Source organism: Dendronephthya gigantea, unplaced genomic scaffold (assembly GCF_004324835.1).
Source record: "Dendronephthya gigantea isolate DGI-Jeju-01 unplaced genomic scaffold, DenGig_1.0 000006F, whole genome shotgun sequence".
Lineage (NCBI taxonomy): Eukaryota > Metazoa > Cnidaria > Anthozoa > Malacalcyonacea > Nephtheidae > Dendronephthya > Dendronephthya gigantea.
In genome coordinates, this window is record NW_021163016.1 from 2,237,789 (window position 1) to 2,254,171 (window position 16,383).

A 16,383-nucleotide genomic window follows, 5' to 3' on the forward strand; every position below is an offset into this window, starting at 1 on the left:
CTCGTTTCCCTCGATCGCAATAGGAATATCGCTTCCACTCCCATCATGAAAAACTGCAAGTGTTTTAAGAACTTTCTAGACAGGTATTTCATTAAAAACAAGCAATGTGAGATTATATCGTTATAATTTGGACTAATTGAATTACCTTTAATAAATATACTCCTTCTTTAGGTGAACTGTATCAGTACCAAAATCAGGCTTTGCTGGTAGCGTTTGAATGACAATTTCTTTGAAGATTGAAATGGCTTTCTCTTTTATAACTGCATCGGGGCAAGCAAGAGGAAACAATAATTTGTGGGCGTTCGAAATCTCTTAATTAAACATGACGAACGGATAGAATATCTTATCGGTGTACACGTGTATAGGTACAAAAGAGAGAAATGCAAAATAAGATTGAAAAAATTAATGAAAATATTTTGAGAAGCGGAGATATGGGCAGAGACAAGATTCAAACGAGTATATTTCAATTGCATGTTTAACGGCTGATATCTCGGTTGCGGTTTATTAAATATATATTCTATTAACTATATACTGGGTCAAACTCACCTGGGATTTCCAGCTTGGTTCTGTTATAGTAGTGAGAACTGTAACCTCTTCGAATGTATATTTCAGATATAACATGACGTCAGCGTTGTTTTCAAGGTGTTCTCCTACGCAATCTATCTATGATACGGCCAGATATATACTACTGATGAAAAAGTTATCGAATTTTGCATCGCGAGATCGATATAGAGTAACAGCGCGCTTATTCCGGCATACTTGCAGTTTTCCAACTACGTGGCATTTTAAAAATACACAATTCGGTTTAAAATTAAGCTGAAAAACCCAACAATTATCAAATCTAGGTTGTAGTTGAGCCGATTTCGCCCGCCTGCTCATCTTTGATCTCATCTATATATAGCTATATTCGCCTTATTTTTTAAATCACGCCGATACAGATCGCGTACGATTCTGAAAAACTTCTATATGTGAAATAGAATATATTTTTACAGTGTTTATTTTTGTGATTATTAGTTTATATACGTACCCACATAGCGACGAGCTAGTTTTTTGTTTTCTAATTTCATTACTTTTCTTCCGGGGGTTACTTTTCCGCGGTTTTAATAAAATAAACTCTCTCAAAAAAGTTGGCAAATTTTCATTGAATTCCACCAAAATTCGGGTAATTTTTTGCTAAAATTAGTGATCAGTCGGGATATTTGTATTCGTGAGTTGGGTATTTTTGCTGAACTTTGGCATAATATTCAGTGCAGGAAAATTTTAGGAAGGGTTTTTGCCAAGAAGCCTAAGATGTTTATCATCCCATTATTTTGATCTAGAAACGTCCAGGAGCCAAATCCTGCCGGGGAACACACACAGCTTACAATGAATTCTCACTTCCAATTACTAAAAAACGTATTCGAATACTATATGCACACGTTCAGACGGATTTTACAATGTCACAATATTATGCTACGTATAATAATTTCGATAAAAAAACCATTTTATTTTTTTAAAACCTTATAATTCCAGACCGCAAAAAACAACAACAACACTTTTGGCACAATACAGTGATCCTGCGTCGCATTTCGCAATGTTATGTGATGTGTTACTGCTTTTTAAATGAAAATAAATGATGATGAAAATCACTCTCTTTGATCAGTTTGGGAGCTACAACATGGAGGGCTCTGGCTGCCTGTATGAAGAAAACATTGCTGAAAATATTGTTCTATTTCTGGCTGTAATTAAATTTTAGGAACAAAACATTTAAAGCTTTACTTTGGACTTGTATAGAAGTTAAGTACTTCATGTGATGTGTGAAGTGTGGTTCATCATAATACCTCATATTAAGTTGCACCATTCATGGTAAATATCATATTATAAAAATACTTCTTTCATATATTCGCGAGCCTATTCTAATTGCAGAGAGGTCAGTTTGTGCACTTTACATTTTAAGCGTGGTCGATTTGTTTCGTTATCTTAAAATTATCAAATGGACCCAATTGAATATAGATAAGTTTTAAATTTGTCAATGTATTTAATTACTTCCCAAATTGATTGCGGTGCTTCAGATGCTATACGCGCTATCAATACATTTAATTGCTTTGCGCATGTTCTCAATGATAAAGGTAGGTTGATATCTTTTATTTATATATATTGAACTGTGGGCAGGGACGCATGAACACGGGGCGTTTAAACGAAAGTTCCCCCTAAATTGTGTTTCCAGCAACTATCAATAAAAATAGTAAAACAATATCTAAAAAAGCCTCGACCATTGCTTAATTGCTGTGCTGTTACGTATCCAGTTCGGTATATTGAATAGAGATAGGAAATTATTATTAAAACAAATTATCATACAGGATAAAACAAATAAATTTGCTCTTATCAACGTGTGTCCTGTAATGTTCTAGAATGTTACATAACTATATATACTATATACTTAATAAAATATACATTAAATATAAAAATAGTCAGTTCAAAATTTTCTCAGTCAAGTGGATTTTCACCACCGGTTTTAAGCTGAAATCTAGTTCGACTCTAAACGAAAAACTGAACGAAATGAGTTATTTCGTGTTTCTGAGTGATGCTCGAAGGCAAAAATCCAAAATTTTAACTTCTTTCAAACTTGAGCAGAGGCCGTTTTGTCTACCCAAATAACTCAGGAACGGGAACAATCTATGCACTGCTTTGCCACTTGTTTAATAAAAAGATAAATCAAATGAAAAAGATGCGCACAATATGTGTGGGATATTCACATCTCGGCAGCATGAACATCATACCAACACCTGCCTGCTGGAGAGGGCAGGGAAGGACTAGGGCCTACGTGGGACTAGTCCTACACACCCCCCTGCTATAGGCGGGCGCCACTCATCTCAGCAGCGGCTTTGGTCCACACAGAAATAGAGCAAACACAAAAATAAAAAAGCATTTGCAAAGGGCCGCACAAACCGTGTAAAATTTATAATAAACGCCGCCCTCGAATAAACACGAATCTCGAAGTAAAGCCGCGGTGTTTATATTTAAGGAGGATATAGCCGTACTATAATCAAACTTTCTCCAAGCCCAAAAGCTATCATATCATGACAGCAGTCAATATGGAGAGTTTGAATATTTTTATATCGTAAAAATGTGTGCAAATGAAAAAGAATACATGATTTAGGTCTCCATACGTGTTGAATGTGTCGTGACTCGTGAATACATTATTTAGGTCTCCATACGTGGGTCGCATACGTGTTGCCTAGCAACGTAAAATCAAAATAAACAAGTCCAACCAACAAGAATGGAAGACATTTCAATTTGTTCTAATTGGCAATGTTTAGGTTCTAGACAGACAAATTCACGTTCTAAATAGGTTATATAAACCTCTTTCTTTCAAACATGGCTAAAATTAAGAAGAAAGGCAACGGAACAAATAAGAGTACTGTGTTCGATATCTATTTAAACATCGAGGTTACTCGGGAACGGTTTACGATTCACAAAGTTACAGGTGACACACAAATCAAGGACCTAAAAACCCATGTGGAACTTGTTGCTGGGATTCCGTACACGCTACAAAGACTACACTATCTCGATAAAACCGACATGGTCGACATGTCTGATTTGAAACATAATGATATAGTTTCTGGCGCGACTATAGATCTAAAACTATGGAAGATGTGGGAGAATGTAGTCAGCGTTATTGTGAGAGGGCGACTACCAGAGATCCTGGCCCTAGGACTAACGTTAGACAAATCTTGGGAGAAATTAGATAAGGCATTTTACAAGCATAAAGTCGAAACAGCCAAGGAGAAATTACAAGTGGCATTGCTCTTAGCTGCACATCGAAACAACACAGAATTATTGAAGGCTTTGCTAGACCTTGGTGCTGACATAAATTATAAAACCTCTATGGGTAGGACAGCTTTGCATATGGCTGCCTCACAAGGAAATTCCGAGTGCATAGATATGATGTTGGAGAGGGGAGCCTGTATCGAGGTGTTTGATGCCGAAGGGAAGACCCCAGTTGACACTGCAAATTCTTGGGGTAAAAAAGACAGCGAACGGCATCTCTTTTTGTACCAATGGCAAACAAGGGCAGCAAAAGTCAATCCAAAGAAGGATCTGCCACTGATGATGCACCAACGATTCGATTCAACATTACCAACATGGTTAAAGGGGGGGTATGGGCAAATCTATCATGCAAGTACATTACCTGCCGGGGAGTTCTCTGGAACGAAGCTGAGCTCACCCCCCAGGAAACCAACAAGAGGGAAAAGTTCATACACTGAGAATGGAAGACAGAATAAGGCAAACAGTGTTCAAGGTCACACACTTTTTGGGACACCAGAGGATGATACAGATCATGATCATCAAGAAGGACAAGATGGCAAGTTTAATGCAACGTACATCTTAATAAAATCCCCTTCCAGTCCAAACAATCCAGCAATAATAGTACATTTGGCCATTTTCAATAAGACGAAATTAATTAACCTTTCAATTCTTTAATTTTCAGTGACAAGTAAAATGATCCAGCTTTAACAGACATAAAGCCGGAATGAATTCACAAGCTGAGTTCATCTTGGTGTATATAGCCAGATATACAAGGTTTATAATCTAGATTTTTTTATTTCAGCTTTCCATGAAAGTAAAAAAATTGTTCGTGAAAACAGCATCTTTTCCACTGACACAACAATAACAAGATTACCACAACATGGAAATCAAACCAGTTTATATGGTAAGTCAGATAGATAAATTAATTGCTAAACAATTCAATGCCATGGCCTAGCAAGGGCTCATTAGCAGTGCTAATTTAGCAGGCTTATATTACAACCTGGCCATCATTAGGCATTTTTTAGGAGACCCAAGTCTTGAATGACACTGATTAGGTCTCATAAGAAATAAATGACATTCATTTATTTTTTTTTAAATCTGATCATCATAACCTGATGATTAGGTCTTATAATGAGATCTAAGATTTGAATGGCATTTATTCATGTCTCATTAGGTCATAATGCATAAGATATAAATGACATACATTCTTTTATACCTCTTTAAATCTCATCATAACCTGATTAGGTCTTATAATGAGATCTAAGATTTGAATGACATTCATTCATTTATTCAGTTTTAAATGACAACCATTCACACCAAGGTTGACAGTTTAGTTAAAGTTCTAAAAGGTCTTTTGTGGGTTTCTAGCCAATTTCTCTACCAAGAAATTGTCTGGTAACCCCACAAAAGCATGGAAAGATTTGTGCCAAAATCCTTCACTAAATAGGATAACCATATCATATTTGACAACCATGAATTCATGATTAAGTTCAATTGATAGTCAAATTGCAAATTCATACAAAAATTATGTTTTACAAAATGACATGTGACATAATAAATTTGTTTTTCCTGCCTGGAATTGTTATCCATTATTATTCCTCCATTTACCAACAGTCTGACAACTCTAACATGGATCCCTAAAAATTCAAAATGATGCAAAGTTTAAAATTTCTTTGTTCATTGACTTCACTCCGGTTGTTTAAGTCAGCATATTTGTGATATAACCATTTCGACCAATCAATCTGGCACTAAAATAATATTTTCTCACAGCTTTTTGAACGATGTAAAAACGTTTTGGTTTAAAAAGTTCAAAAAATTGTCGCCCTTTCAGTCTTCAAAAAAGCTAAAATCTCCAAACGAACAAATAATTTTCCATGCAGATGGCTTACCATCAACTGCTTCTTTTTCTTTCCGAACATACTAGAAGATTTTCGGAAGCAATTACCAACGGCATTTTGAGAAATTCAAATTTTAACGCACAGTAAATTGTTTGCAAAACCACCATAGGAGTAGTCGGAACGATGGAAAAATTCAAAATGGCCGCCGGGTGATAAACTTGAAAGTTGAAAATTTACGAAATTAAATCTTCAGTTTTTGTTGTTTATAGTATTGTTTTGAAAAAAATTACGAAGCTATGCAGTTTTACTCATTCAATAAAGAGATAGATGTTAAAAATGGCATGGAATAGAAACAAATTAGTGAAATTACTTCACCTTCGACACAGCACTGTGCACCTGGAGTTCACTGACCTGGATAATCAATCCACTGAACTCCAAATATTATAATCTTACTGGATAAACCGAAGGAGCAAGACCGATGCTTATATATTCGCGACTCTGTGATTATATTTATCGCAGATCGCAGTATTAGGCAATCTCGCAATGAAATGGGGTGCAACGTTAGATCTGATTTGAAGTTCTGTGCTTTTAGGCAACGATGGGTCTCGTTACTGCAAAGGTGGCTATTATATCAATTCTATGATACGAGCGGCTAACAGTCCTGCAAGGAAGTCTGTTTATTCGGCTGCTAGCTCTGGGAATATGTCCGTAAAAACCCGAAGAAAAAGGTAGCGTGGGGTGCAACCTTTAGTCAAAAATTCTGCAGCAAAAAACCCAACGGATGTCAACAGACGTTCAAGGCAACAGCGTCGCCAAATTCCCTCTGGAATCACCCATTATCGGCAAAATTTTGTTCGCACCAGCACTGTCAGATCTTACTGTAGTCGGTGACCTCCCTCAGTCAAAATGTGACATACCAACCCCTCACCCCCATACACTGTCTAAACCTCTCGTTTGACTAAGTGACAGAAACTAAAAGCCACCATCAACTATAATACCAGGTTGTCGCGTCCAGTTTCTTTGGTACACTATGATTATCCTATTGTTAATGTTGATACTCCGAGTTTTGCGGATAAAATTGAGACCATCCCTAGGCTCAGGAGGGCTCAGGAGACATTGTGACACCGATTCACTTTTACTTTATAAAAGGCGTTATGTTTAGCGTTCTAACGTCTTCCCAAAGTAAAAATAACTAAAAATAGTACTAAAATTAATTAAAGCAGGTCAATTGATTAAAGCATTTCATTAAAAAAACTTCGAAAATACAAGATTTGTTTTATTGATGATCTAAATAAGTAATGCGCTATAATTAATATTTAATTCTTCCAATGACTTAGTTAATTAAAGAGGTAAATTAATACTGAAACAAATTAGTGCTTGAAGGACTTAAGAGTACAAAATTAGGTCTATTACCGGCTGATTTAAATAAACATTGCGAGTGTGATAATAACGAAAATGTGTAAATTAAGAGAAACAAGATTTGAAGACGCAGAGCCTCCATTTTTCTTTCCAACACTAACAGCTTTGTAATAGTCGGCATATGGTTTTAAATAGTCCACGACGGTGCCTGAGTACTTTATAAGACTTTCACAATCACCCCTGATCATGTCAGCTTTTTTCAGATCATCAAGCTTGGCACTCTCGAACAACTCTTGATATTTCTTAACCGTTTCATCGAATTTATTTTTACTTGTAACCAAAGCACTAGCGGGCTTGGTCCCAATGTAACAGTCTTCGTATTCACTGAGATCTAAAGAAACAAGAAGCGGGTATATATATTATACTAGGTTGCTGATCTGTTAACCTTTAAACAGTCTGGCTATATCTCAGTTGAGAAGCAATATTTACTCGTTTGCTATTAAAAACGATGTTTTTTGGTTGCCATTGGTAAAATTGCTAGGAAACTTTATTACCAGGTAGGCCATCTTTGAGGAACAATGTTCCCGGTCTGCCTATCATAACAAAATTTGTCTAGCTAGAAAACAATGTTGAAGTAAAAGGGTTTTTTAAAGAAGCTTGGAAACATGGCAAAGAAACATTGCATCTCTATTGTATATCTCACCTTTTGTCCCTCCATTGTAACACAAGAGTTTGTAGTCGCTCTCGGTTCCATATGATTTAGGATGCTTCTTGAAGAACGCTTGAGGCGAGCTCTGCTTCACGAAAGCAACTCGATCATCCTTTCCACTCGCCATTAATTCGAGTGCTTCGACGAAGGCTGAATCTCCCTTTGCCTCGCAAGATCCATTACACAAGCTGCATAGTTGGTCTTCAACGGCCTCACTTACATTTTCAACTGTTTTAATACCTGTACATGGAACGATGCATGTAACATTAAGCAAGGTTAGATGTAGTTTTGATCTACACCTATGTAACACTATCGGCCTCTTTGTTACCTATAAGAATGACCAATGAACTAATTGAGGTGCGATTTTAATCCAAAATTAACTGCCCGTGGGGTAGATCCTTGGTTATTTTCACCACGGGCGCCTGTATATAATTACAGCCCTTGCCCTTATATAGATATGCCCTTGCTCTATCAATTTCAGGTTGTTACATTTTCGTAGCTTCGGTAATTAAAGTCTCCATGTTATTTTAGGAAACTATGCATCCACAACTTGCCCCACTCCCCCACCCTCAACAAATACTCCACAACCCAGGAGGTTAATACTTTTGGCTAGTATCAACACTCCCCGTACCCAGCAGGGGGGGAATCTCCTGGAATGCTATCCACCTGGCAGGCAACTCTTTCCAAAGAACTCCGCGGCCGACTTGTATTGATTTTGCACAAATGGCATTTTCTCCTTGAAAAGAAGATATCCAACAGGAATTATCCATCCAGCATTGCGTCCAGGGCCGGTGTGACACGAACCTCTTCCCTTTAATTGATTGATGTCGAAAGTCGAATTTCTTTTCACGACAGCTATACCGTAATATTGCACGTTTTTCATTGGAACACCTTTTAGTTTCTGACCAAAGACAATCTTTAAATTATCTTCTATATAAAAACGAACTCAATAAATTGTTTATTGTTCAACCAATTACTCGTATTTATTTGAAGCATGCAGCATGTCAAATCAATGTGTTAGCTGTGTGTTTGTGTATACATTCGCATTCAAATTGGTGTTCTTACCCTGCTGGTGATTGATAAGCGTGTTAGTGTTACACAGATAAGGAGGGGCTATTATTCAGATAAGAGGGAAAGGGCGCTGTCTGCTGCCATACATGCAGATAAAATCAGTCTCTTCCTTTACATATATTATACTTACCATACTTGATCATACTTTTTGCAGATGCATGCGTTAAATCAGCTTTGCCCTCGGCAACTTCTTTTGTGCAGTCTGAATTGACTACACATTGTACTCTTATGCCAGCTTGTTTACACACTGTGTCATTGGTCGAGCAAAACTTTGGAACTAAAGAATATGGTGTACAATTTTTGCCAGCATTAACCCACATCGCTTACCCAAAGCGCTAACTGCATGACGTAATCTTAAAATGTTTAGCAAAGAGTAGTTAATATTTTTGTTGAAAGACAGAATATTAAATATATTTAACAATATTAACAAGAAGCGATTATTGAACCCGTGCTTAAAGTGAACGTCAAGTCCGTATGTAAACAAATGGTTTGTTTACATTTTGAACTTCTATAGTTTTAAAATACAATGGCTATATTAATATTTATTTAGGTTCGCTACGCTTCTAAATGAACGTAGATTAGAGCTTGGTAGAAAAATGGTAAACATGCGAAATTAAAACGGACTAGTAGGGCATGACTTGCACTTAAAATTCCAACCGTGTTATCAGCAGAAAATATGCGCAGAACGTACTTGAAATTTGATTTTGCTAGACGACTGAAAGTCTGAAAGCATCTTCATGGCCGAATGTGATGTATCAGCGATATTTAAGGTTGTTTTGCCATTTTTTAGTTTATGAGTATCCAAAAAACCCTACAGCAATTAGAAACCAGGCATGCATGTTGCCATTTGAATGTCTACGACAAAGCTGACACACTCATGACGTAGAAAATCCTATAACAGCTTACAATTTACTAAACAAAATCTTATTGTTAAAAGTCTTTTTTCTGCATTCGAATTTTATAATTTGCTATTAAGGTAATTAAGGACATAAAAGTGCCGAATGAGGGAAAATCACACAATTTTCAACCTAATTTCCTTAAGAATAAATTGCATGCATGTGACCTCCTTCGGCTTCTTGACAGATTTTGCAAGCCATTGGCATTGCGTTGTTAAGCTTCGTCAAGATTAGACATTCAAATCTTCTTGAATGGGCGATGGCTATTGTTTGCGGGATTTTTTACACACCATTCAATTTCAAATGCCCAGGGATTCATTATGATACGAGATATGTAAAATTCTTTATCCTTCGATAACCGTAGACATAATATTGAATTAAGGAGCAAATTCTATGTACATGTATGTCTCATTGCGACTGTGATGTTGGTTCATGGTACTGTTAGTTTTATAGTCAGTTTTTATATGCATTTCTGATGCCGGATCGGCGTAGTACAACACCAAGGCCTCATTTCTACATTTTAGCTAGTATCGCGTAATTAAAAGAAAATGAAAGAAATACATTTAACCCTTACGTGGATTGTCAGCTGTTACGAACGGTGCCAGAAAACACGAAATAAAAGCGGCAAAGAGATAGGACATCTTCAAAAAGCTTTCCTGCACGGATCTTTGCGGAGTGCGATTCAATTTGTGCGTACTGACACAGGTATGTGATGTGCTTCCGCAGGCTTTGGCATTCTGACGCAGATAAAAAAGCGCGCAATCCTATAAATTCATCATTGCGCAGAATCAATAGAATCAGACTAGTTTGGTTGGTTGTCATTAAGATTATCTAGTTGGGGGAGGGCCGACAACTTTGCACTTTGCTCAAGTGCTGTCAAAGCATGCTTCACTTCCTGTAATATTTTGAACACACTCTAGATTTAATAATTAATAACATGTCTTTTGAAGACTGCAATTTCCTCCGAATGTGTTCCAAAGTAGATTTATTCTTTCCGTCTCTATTCTTTCCGTCTCTAAGTTTCCTTCAATATCAAGGGATTGCTAGTTACCAGTTTTCCCTCGTTCAGTAAATCCTATCCCATGCAGCGATTTATACATATAAAGCCCCTATTTATACATATAAGGCCCCTATTTATACATTTAAAGCCCCTCAGTTAAGCCTCTTACAGACGAGCAAGTTGTCTATGACACGTTTCTGTATGTGTCTAGTTTTTTAAAATTGTTCGTCTGTACGCCCAACAAGTGTGCTTGTCATAGAAAAATTGTCAAAGCACAAATTTTGCTCGTCTGTATGAGCCAACAAAGAAAACTTGTCACATTATGTGAGCACTTGTATGCGGTAGGCCAGCGGACTATAGTATTTTGCAATGGCGCGCTCACGTTGTCCGCTGTACGATTACATCGCTGGCTGCAAACAAAATTGTCAAAGTAAACTTGCTGGCACTTTCACACGAGCAAATAAAACTTGTCAAATTTTGTCAAAATTGTGAAACTTGTCAAAATATTGTCATAGAAACTGATTTGTTGTACATACACACTGCAATTGCCAATTAAAACTTGTATAAAAAATGGTCATATAAAACTAGCTCGTCTATGCCTGTATTTATACATACAATTCCAAGTATAGATTTAAATGGAGTGAACACATCACTGCAAAATGCCTGGGAAACTTTACAAATACGTTTTAGAACTGACAAAAAATCTAAGGGACGATAACTGCATAGCATTCTTAAAAACGACATACCTAGCTGTCGATACAACTATGAGAATTAATTGTCATGCAATTATAAGAGGCCATTGACCGAATAAGATGAAGTCTCTGAAATATTATTCGTCCGTTTACATTGATCTCACCGTTAATATTTTAATAATCACGAACACTCTATTTCCAAATTCTATGAGTGTGCGTGAGAAGTTTAAAGTTTCTTTCAATAAATACAAGTCCGCCAAAGTCCGGAAATTAAATCAGAGTCTTTCTGTCTGAGTCGCCATTGTCTTTGGAATTCCAAAATTACCGTTTTATTGTTGATGGCACGCAACATTTCAAAAACGCACTTTCACTGGCCCACTATTAATAATCGTGTTTATTTTCTTGTGCATTAGACAGACAAGGCCATTTCTGAATTTCCTCCTCTTAAACTGGTCTGACTGCTTCAGCGCGGCATGTTGTAAAACATGGACTGGACTGGACTTGTAAACTATGGACTGGACTGGGCTGGACTTGTAAAACATGGACTTGTAAAATATGCTTTTAAGTATTTATAGCAATTAAATGTGTCATTGATGCAACTATATGACTCATATTGATGCACTATGCACAGATTATCATGATAAAAATATCACCCGCTGAAATGGCTGAATCTATACCTACTTACATTCGCAATGTCTGAAAGACCTATCGAACAGAGAACTCTATAAGCAGACTGGAACGATAACTCGCCTTGGCCGCTATGAGGACGAGGAACGTTAAAAAAGAAAAACCTTACTTTCTGTTCATTTGAAAGCGTGGTATATCTTAGGAGTATTGCATGGGAAATATTTCAAACCATGAACTAGCTGTGTGATATTGCGTGCGAATCGACACGGCCATTTTCGAGATATGCGTTGACGCACATTACAGACGAACAACATAGCAGTTAATATTGTGTTAAATGAAATTAGCAGGGGGACTGACGTCAACATTACTTGTTTTCCACGTATATTTGCTGTTTTTGCAGCAACAGAATAAAAGGTTTTGTGTGTTTGGAATCTGCTCGTCGGCCCCATCTCAAGTCATCGTAGTTAATTCTTTCCGCATTCTACATGCTATATGGCTTTGTGTGTCAGTGCCAAACCACAGCAAAAAGAATATCGAAATACGCAGCCGGAACCTTTTGAGCTTACACTCCTACGCAAACGTATAAATACCATTGTCTTCCAATCATCCTGGTGAAGTCAATGACATGGTTGGTGAGCTTTTACGCTAATCAACACGTCGAACTGATTTGTCCGCTACTACGTTCTCAATGTCGATTGCATGAAAATCAGGGATAAAGTACGTTGAAAATCTGAGCGGTCCTGTATATTATATTCCCTTGTTTTATGGCCAGGCTTGATTCAGGCCAAAATCTGAATTGCTAAACCCCATTTTTAAATGACCTCACAATGTGGAGCATTCTAGCCATACTTATTAACGAAAAACTCCTTTGGCCAATTCCGAGTAGCCATTCAGGTCGTCATTAATCACATGACCTTCAAAACTGTTTGGAAATTTTGCGATCGAAAATTTTTCAAGGATCATACGTTGACCGTTTGGTGGCTGTCAGGAAAGACAAAAATGCCTGTCGATTATTTGTTAAAGTTTCTGCGTCTGAAATTAAAGTTTTCATATGAATCGTGTTTCATTAAAGTGTTTATATGATGTTCAATTTCCGCTAATCTCAATTATCCTGTATTGCTCGTCATTATAACTGCTTGATTGCATTCAGCCAATCACGACGCTCCATATTGTATGGTAAATAGTAAAAAGACGCTGGAAAGCAGCACAACTCCCACAGTGCCAGTACCACAACACCTCTACATTCGAAGACGAACCTAGGAGAAATAAAATGAACTCTCTTTTTGTTGCTTGTCTTTCGTTCTTCTTCGTATCTTTTGCAGTGGCTGCTGATAGACGTAAGTTCGCATAACAACGTATGCGTATTTGTTTTGTATACGGCAGTATATCAATTTACTATATTAATGCCAATGGTGTAATTAGCAGTTAATATATCTTATGTGTAAAGCCTATGTGTAAACAGAGCTAACTGTGAGAAGACGTTCACGTTTCGATTTGGATCGATATACATAACTCTATTAAAAAGATCATAGCGACGAAAGCATTTTGCCCTTGAAAATATGCCGAGAATGAGTTGCCGCACCTGTATAGTGAATTATCGAGTTCCTCCCGCACTGTAGGGCGGGTTCTAACATTACTAATCATCCTTCAAAGGATCAGCGATTCTATAAACCGACATTTTTTTATCCAGGACCAACATTTTGTACTGATGATGTTTCAAAATGTCAGAAAGTTGCACCAAGCAAGGTGAATATTACCTGCGTGGCCCCTAAAACAGGTTCAAGCTGTATAAAAGACGTCATGAACGGCGATGCTGATTTTACGCTCGCCACTGCAAACAATATGGTCGACAATTGTAAGTATAAAATTATAAAATTTTACACATGATAAAGCCACATTTAAGTATTTCATGGCACATGCAGTATATGTATAGTGTTTATTTGTGAACTTCCATTTTGCCACTTTCCATTTTGTCGTAATTGTCGTGAATAAGTCATTTTTTACCGTTGTGAAATGAGCTTTTACCGGATGTAGCTAAATTTGTCTTTAGTTCTGTATTCAAATCGGTCATTGTTGACTGCATTTACGTAGAAATATTCTACTAATCACATCAACCGCCTGGACATGTTCACGACACTCAGGACTAAATGGAAACCAGACATTATAGTTTATAAGCAATATTTTGCTTACTTTAATGCATGTACATTGACTCAACATATGAACAAAAAGTTTACAGCATGTCAGTACTGAGGGCTGCGTGACTATAGTCGAATATTTGTGTGATTGAATGTAGCGGGCAGTCTAACGATAATCCAAAGTCTAAAGTTCAAAAACATAGAGAATTACGTGCAATATTATGGCCTGGCCGTCGTTAAGAAAGGAACGACTTTCAACTTCACGCAATTGAAGGGTGAAAATTCGTGTCACACTGGAGTTGGAAAAACTGTGGGATGGGTAATTCCTGTTGGCTATCTTCTGTACACGAAAGAAATGACGTACACCGATAATCAATACAAATCCGTCGCAGACTTCTTTGGAAAAAGTTGCGCCCCAGGTACGTAGAATTTTGACGGGTTTTCCCCAATGAATGCCGCCCAAAATTGAAATAAACACTTTTGTCGCTACCATTTCCAGGCATTGGTGGAATCAGTAAAGCAAGTCAGGCGGTGAAAGACGAACTCTGCAGTTTGTGTACAGGAAATTGTACAACGGATGGTCCGTTCGCCGGATACGAGGGTGCATTCAAATGTATGGCTGATGGAAATAAAGATCGAGTTGGCTTCGTTAAACAGGATACAGCCGGCAAAGTCCTCGGTTCAGGATCTGGACCGTATGGCAATATGGCCGATTATAGACTCTTGTGCACGGATGGGACTTCACAAAGTGAGTGAAAGCCTTATTAGGCCCAGTGTGACCATATATGAATATTTTATAAGCAAACCTGCTCAAAATCAAGTTTGATGCCCCCACCCGCATCCTTGTTTAAATTTGGTAATTATTAAAATCAGGTAGAGCTGTTTATGTGCATCCGACTGAATCTAGTAAAAAATTACCAGATCTGGTCACACTGAATTTAGGCCCCATACTTCAATACTCTAGCATCAAGTTTGCCGGGAACTGTCGACTACAGCCATACTCGCCTTTCTGTACATTTAACTGAAATCCTGGAAAATTGGTGTTAAATTTCAAAGGATCACGGAAACGATAAATCTTTGAGAAATTTTAAACAATGCCATTCGTCTAGAACCTTTAAAACGTTCTTCACACCAGATAGCTTTTTTCGAAAAATGAGCTTATTTTTCAGATCAATGGCCATGCACCTCGCCCTTCACACCATTATTATTACACATCCATCAATCTACCACATTGCCCAATACCCTTGCAAACTTCACCGCTTGTACAACAAAACACTGACTTCCCACTTCAATTATTTTTCTTCAGCTCTTGACAAGTACAAGGACTGTAACATTGGCACCAGACCTGCAAGCGCTCTTGTTACAGGTAAAGGGAATTCCGTGGGGACGATTAACGCAATTAGGAGCATTTTGCAAAACGCCAACACCACCGATTTGATAAATGGTGGCATCGTCGATTCAAAAACTGAAGATCTGGTCGACTACTCGGGAACTGTGGAGAAGTACGTTGAGCCATATGCTAAATACAAAAATGCTTTGGTTATGAATGTTCCAGATTCTGCTGCATCGTCCATTCTTGCCACTTTTGCCTTGCAATTTGTTGCCATTCTTGCATTTGCATTCCAAAGTTAGGTTATCGTGCCCGACTAGCAATAAAATATTTCGTATTTCTGAATCCTGAAACTTGGCATTTTCAGCAGAAACTTTAAACTTGACTAATTAGCTAATATTAAAGGGTAGATTTACTTTTAAGCGTGTACGTAATTCTAAAACATTTGCCACAGATGGAGTTGTCTATGTTATTTTTTGAAACTAAACTGCTGTACCGTACTATATATAGTGTGATCAGCTACATGCTTGGTTTCAAAATCTATACCACAATTTCGTATTTCTATATACTTAATTTGATTTGAACAATAAAATGTAGAAATTTACAACATCCAGTGGTTTTCTAGTTCAGTGGTGGTGTGTTCTAGTTCAGTGGTATCAGTGATTTTCTGGCATTCGGATTGTTCAAGATTCACAAGTTCCATTTTCATATTACATTTTACAAAACAAGAAATCAATTTAAAATCAAAATTAATAGGCAATTAAGACCGTAATTTTACAAGAAACTATCGTGCATGCATGCATTGACAATTATGTTTTATAAGATCTCGAACAAGCACTCAAAATTAAGGATTTTTTTAATAGTAGGTACTCGTGATGCTTAAAACTGTTGACAAAATAAATCAAAATATTAGTCTTGTACATTGTACTTGCCATGC

General features: G+C 37.2%; 4 protein-coding genes across 7 annotated transcripts in view; 2 read left to right on the plus strand and 2 right to left on the minus strand.

The window, feature by feature from the left end:
- The window catches only part of LOC114516852 (speract receptor-like), a 31,884-nt gene extending 30,377 nt beyond the window's left edge, over nt 1–1,507 (minus strand). The window contains exon 1 of the mRNA XM_028536438.1: nt 146–1,507. The gene's annotated coding sequence lies outside the window, so the exon portion shown is untranslated. The remainder of the gene's footprint in view (nt 1–145) is intronic.
- Nucleotides 1,508–3,115: 1,608 nt separating this feature from the next.
- Nucleotides 3,116–6,804, plus strand: LOC114516562 (ankyrin repeat domain-containing protein 60-like). Its single transcript, XM_028536086.1, has 3 exons — nt 3,116–4,345; nt 4,592–4,693; nt 6,220–6,804. The coding sequence occupies exons 1-3, from the start codon at nt 3,358–3,360 to the stop codon at nt 6,357–6,359; spliced, it is 1,230 nt and encodes a 409-aa protein (XP_028391887.1). The 5' UTR covers nt 3,116–3,357; the 3' UTR covers nt 6,360–6,804.
- A 176-nt stretch (nt 6,805–6,980) lies between these two features.
- Nucleotides 6,981–10,450, minus strand: LOC114516563 (ovotransferrin-like). 4 transcript variants are annotated; one of them, XM_028536089.1, is made up of 5 exons: nt 10,237–10,424; nt 8,897–9,043; nt 8,362–8,622; nt 7,690–7,935; nt 6,981–7,377 (listed from the first exon to the last, which is right to left on the minus strand). In XM_028536089.1, exons 1-5 carry the CDS (start codon nt 10,301–10,303, stop codon nt 7,049–7,051), a joined length of 1,050 nt encoding a protein of 349 aa, XP_028391890.1. In that variant the 5' UTR covers nt 10,304–10,424; the 3' UTR covers nt 6,981–7,048. The 4 variants fall into 4 exon arrangements, with proteins under 4 accessions (XP_028391890.1, XP_028391888.1, XP_028391891.1 ...); XM_028536087.1 differs by having other exon boundaries at nt 8,362–8,625; nt 10,237–10,422; XM_028536090.1 differs by having other exon boundaries at nt 8,362–8,625; nt 8,897–9,119; nt 10,237–10,422.
- Nucleotides 10,451–13,097: 2,647 nt separating this feature from the next.
- On the plus strand, nt 13,098–16,039 carry LOC114516848 (serotransferrin-like). Its single transcript, XM_028536434.1, has 5 exons — nt 13,098–13,318; nt 13,672–13,836; nt 14,275–14,535; nt 14,616–14,864; nt 15,423–16,039. The coding sequence occupies exons 1-5, from the start codon at nt 13,252–13,254 to the stop codon at nt 15,746–15,748; spliced, it is 1,068 nt and encodes a 355-aa protein (XP_028392235.1). The 5' UTR covers nt 13,098–13,251; the 3' UTR covers nt 15,749–16,039.
- Nucleotides 16,040–16,383: the final 344 nt, after the last annotated feature.

Coding starts and splice junctions, on each gene's coding strand:
- LOC114516563 (XM_028536087.1), bottom strand. CDS start 10,303: ATGTCCTATCTCTTTGCCGCTTTTATTTCGTGTTTTCTGGCACCGTTC. Junction 9,044..10,236: donor CGTAACAGCTGACAATCCAC/GTAAGGGTTAAA, acceptor CATATTCTTTAG/TTCCAAAGTTTTGCTCGACC. Junction 7,936..8,361: donor TGGAAAGAGTTGCCTGCCAG/GTGGATAGCATT, acceptor TTCCATGTACAG/GTATTAAAACAGTTGAAAAT.
- LOC114516848 (XM_028536434.1), top strand. CDS start 13,252: ATGAACTCTCTTTTTGTTGCTTGTCTTTCGTTCTTCTTCGTATCTTTT. Junction 13,319..13,671: donor TGCAGTGGCTGCTGATAGAC/GTAAGTTCGCAT, acceptor TTTTTTATCCAG/GACCAACATTTTGTACTGAT. Junction 14,865..15,422: donor CACGGATGGGACTTCACAAA/GTGAGTGAAAGC, acceptor ATTTTTCTTCAG/CTCTTGACAAGTACAAGGAC.
- LOC114516562 (XM_028536086.1), top strand. CDS start 3,358: ATGGCTAAAATTAAGAAGAAAGGCAACGGAACAAATAAGAGTACTGTG. Junction 4,346..4,591: donor TCATCAAGAAGGACAAGATG/GCAAGTTTAATG, acceptor TTTTTATTTCAG/CTTTCCATGAAAGTAAAAAA. Junction 4,694..6,219: donor AAATCAAACCAGTTTATATG/GTAAGTCAGATA, acceptor CTGTGCTTTTAG/GCAACGATGGGTCTCGTTAC.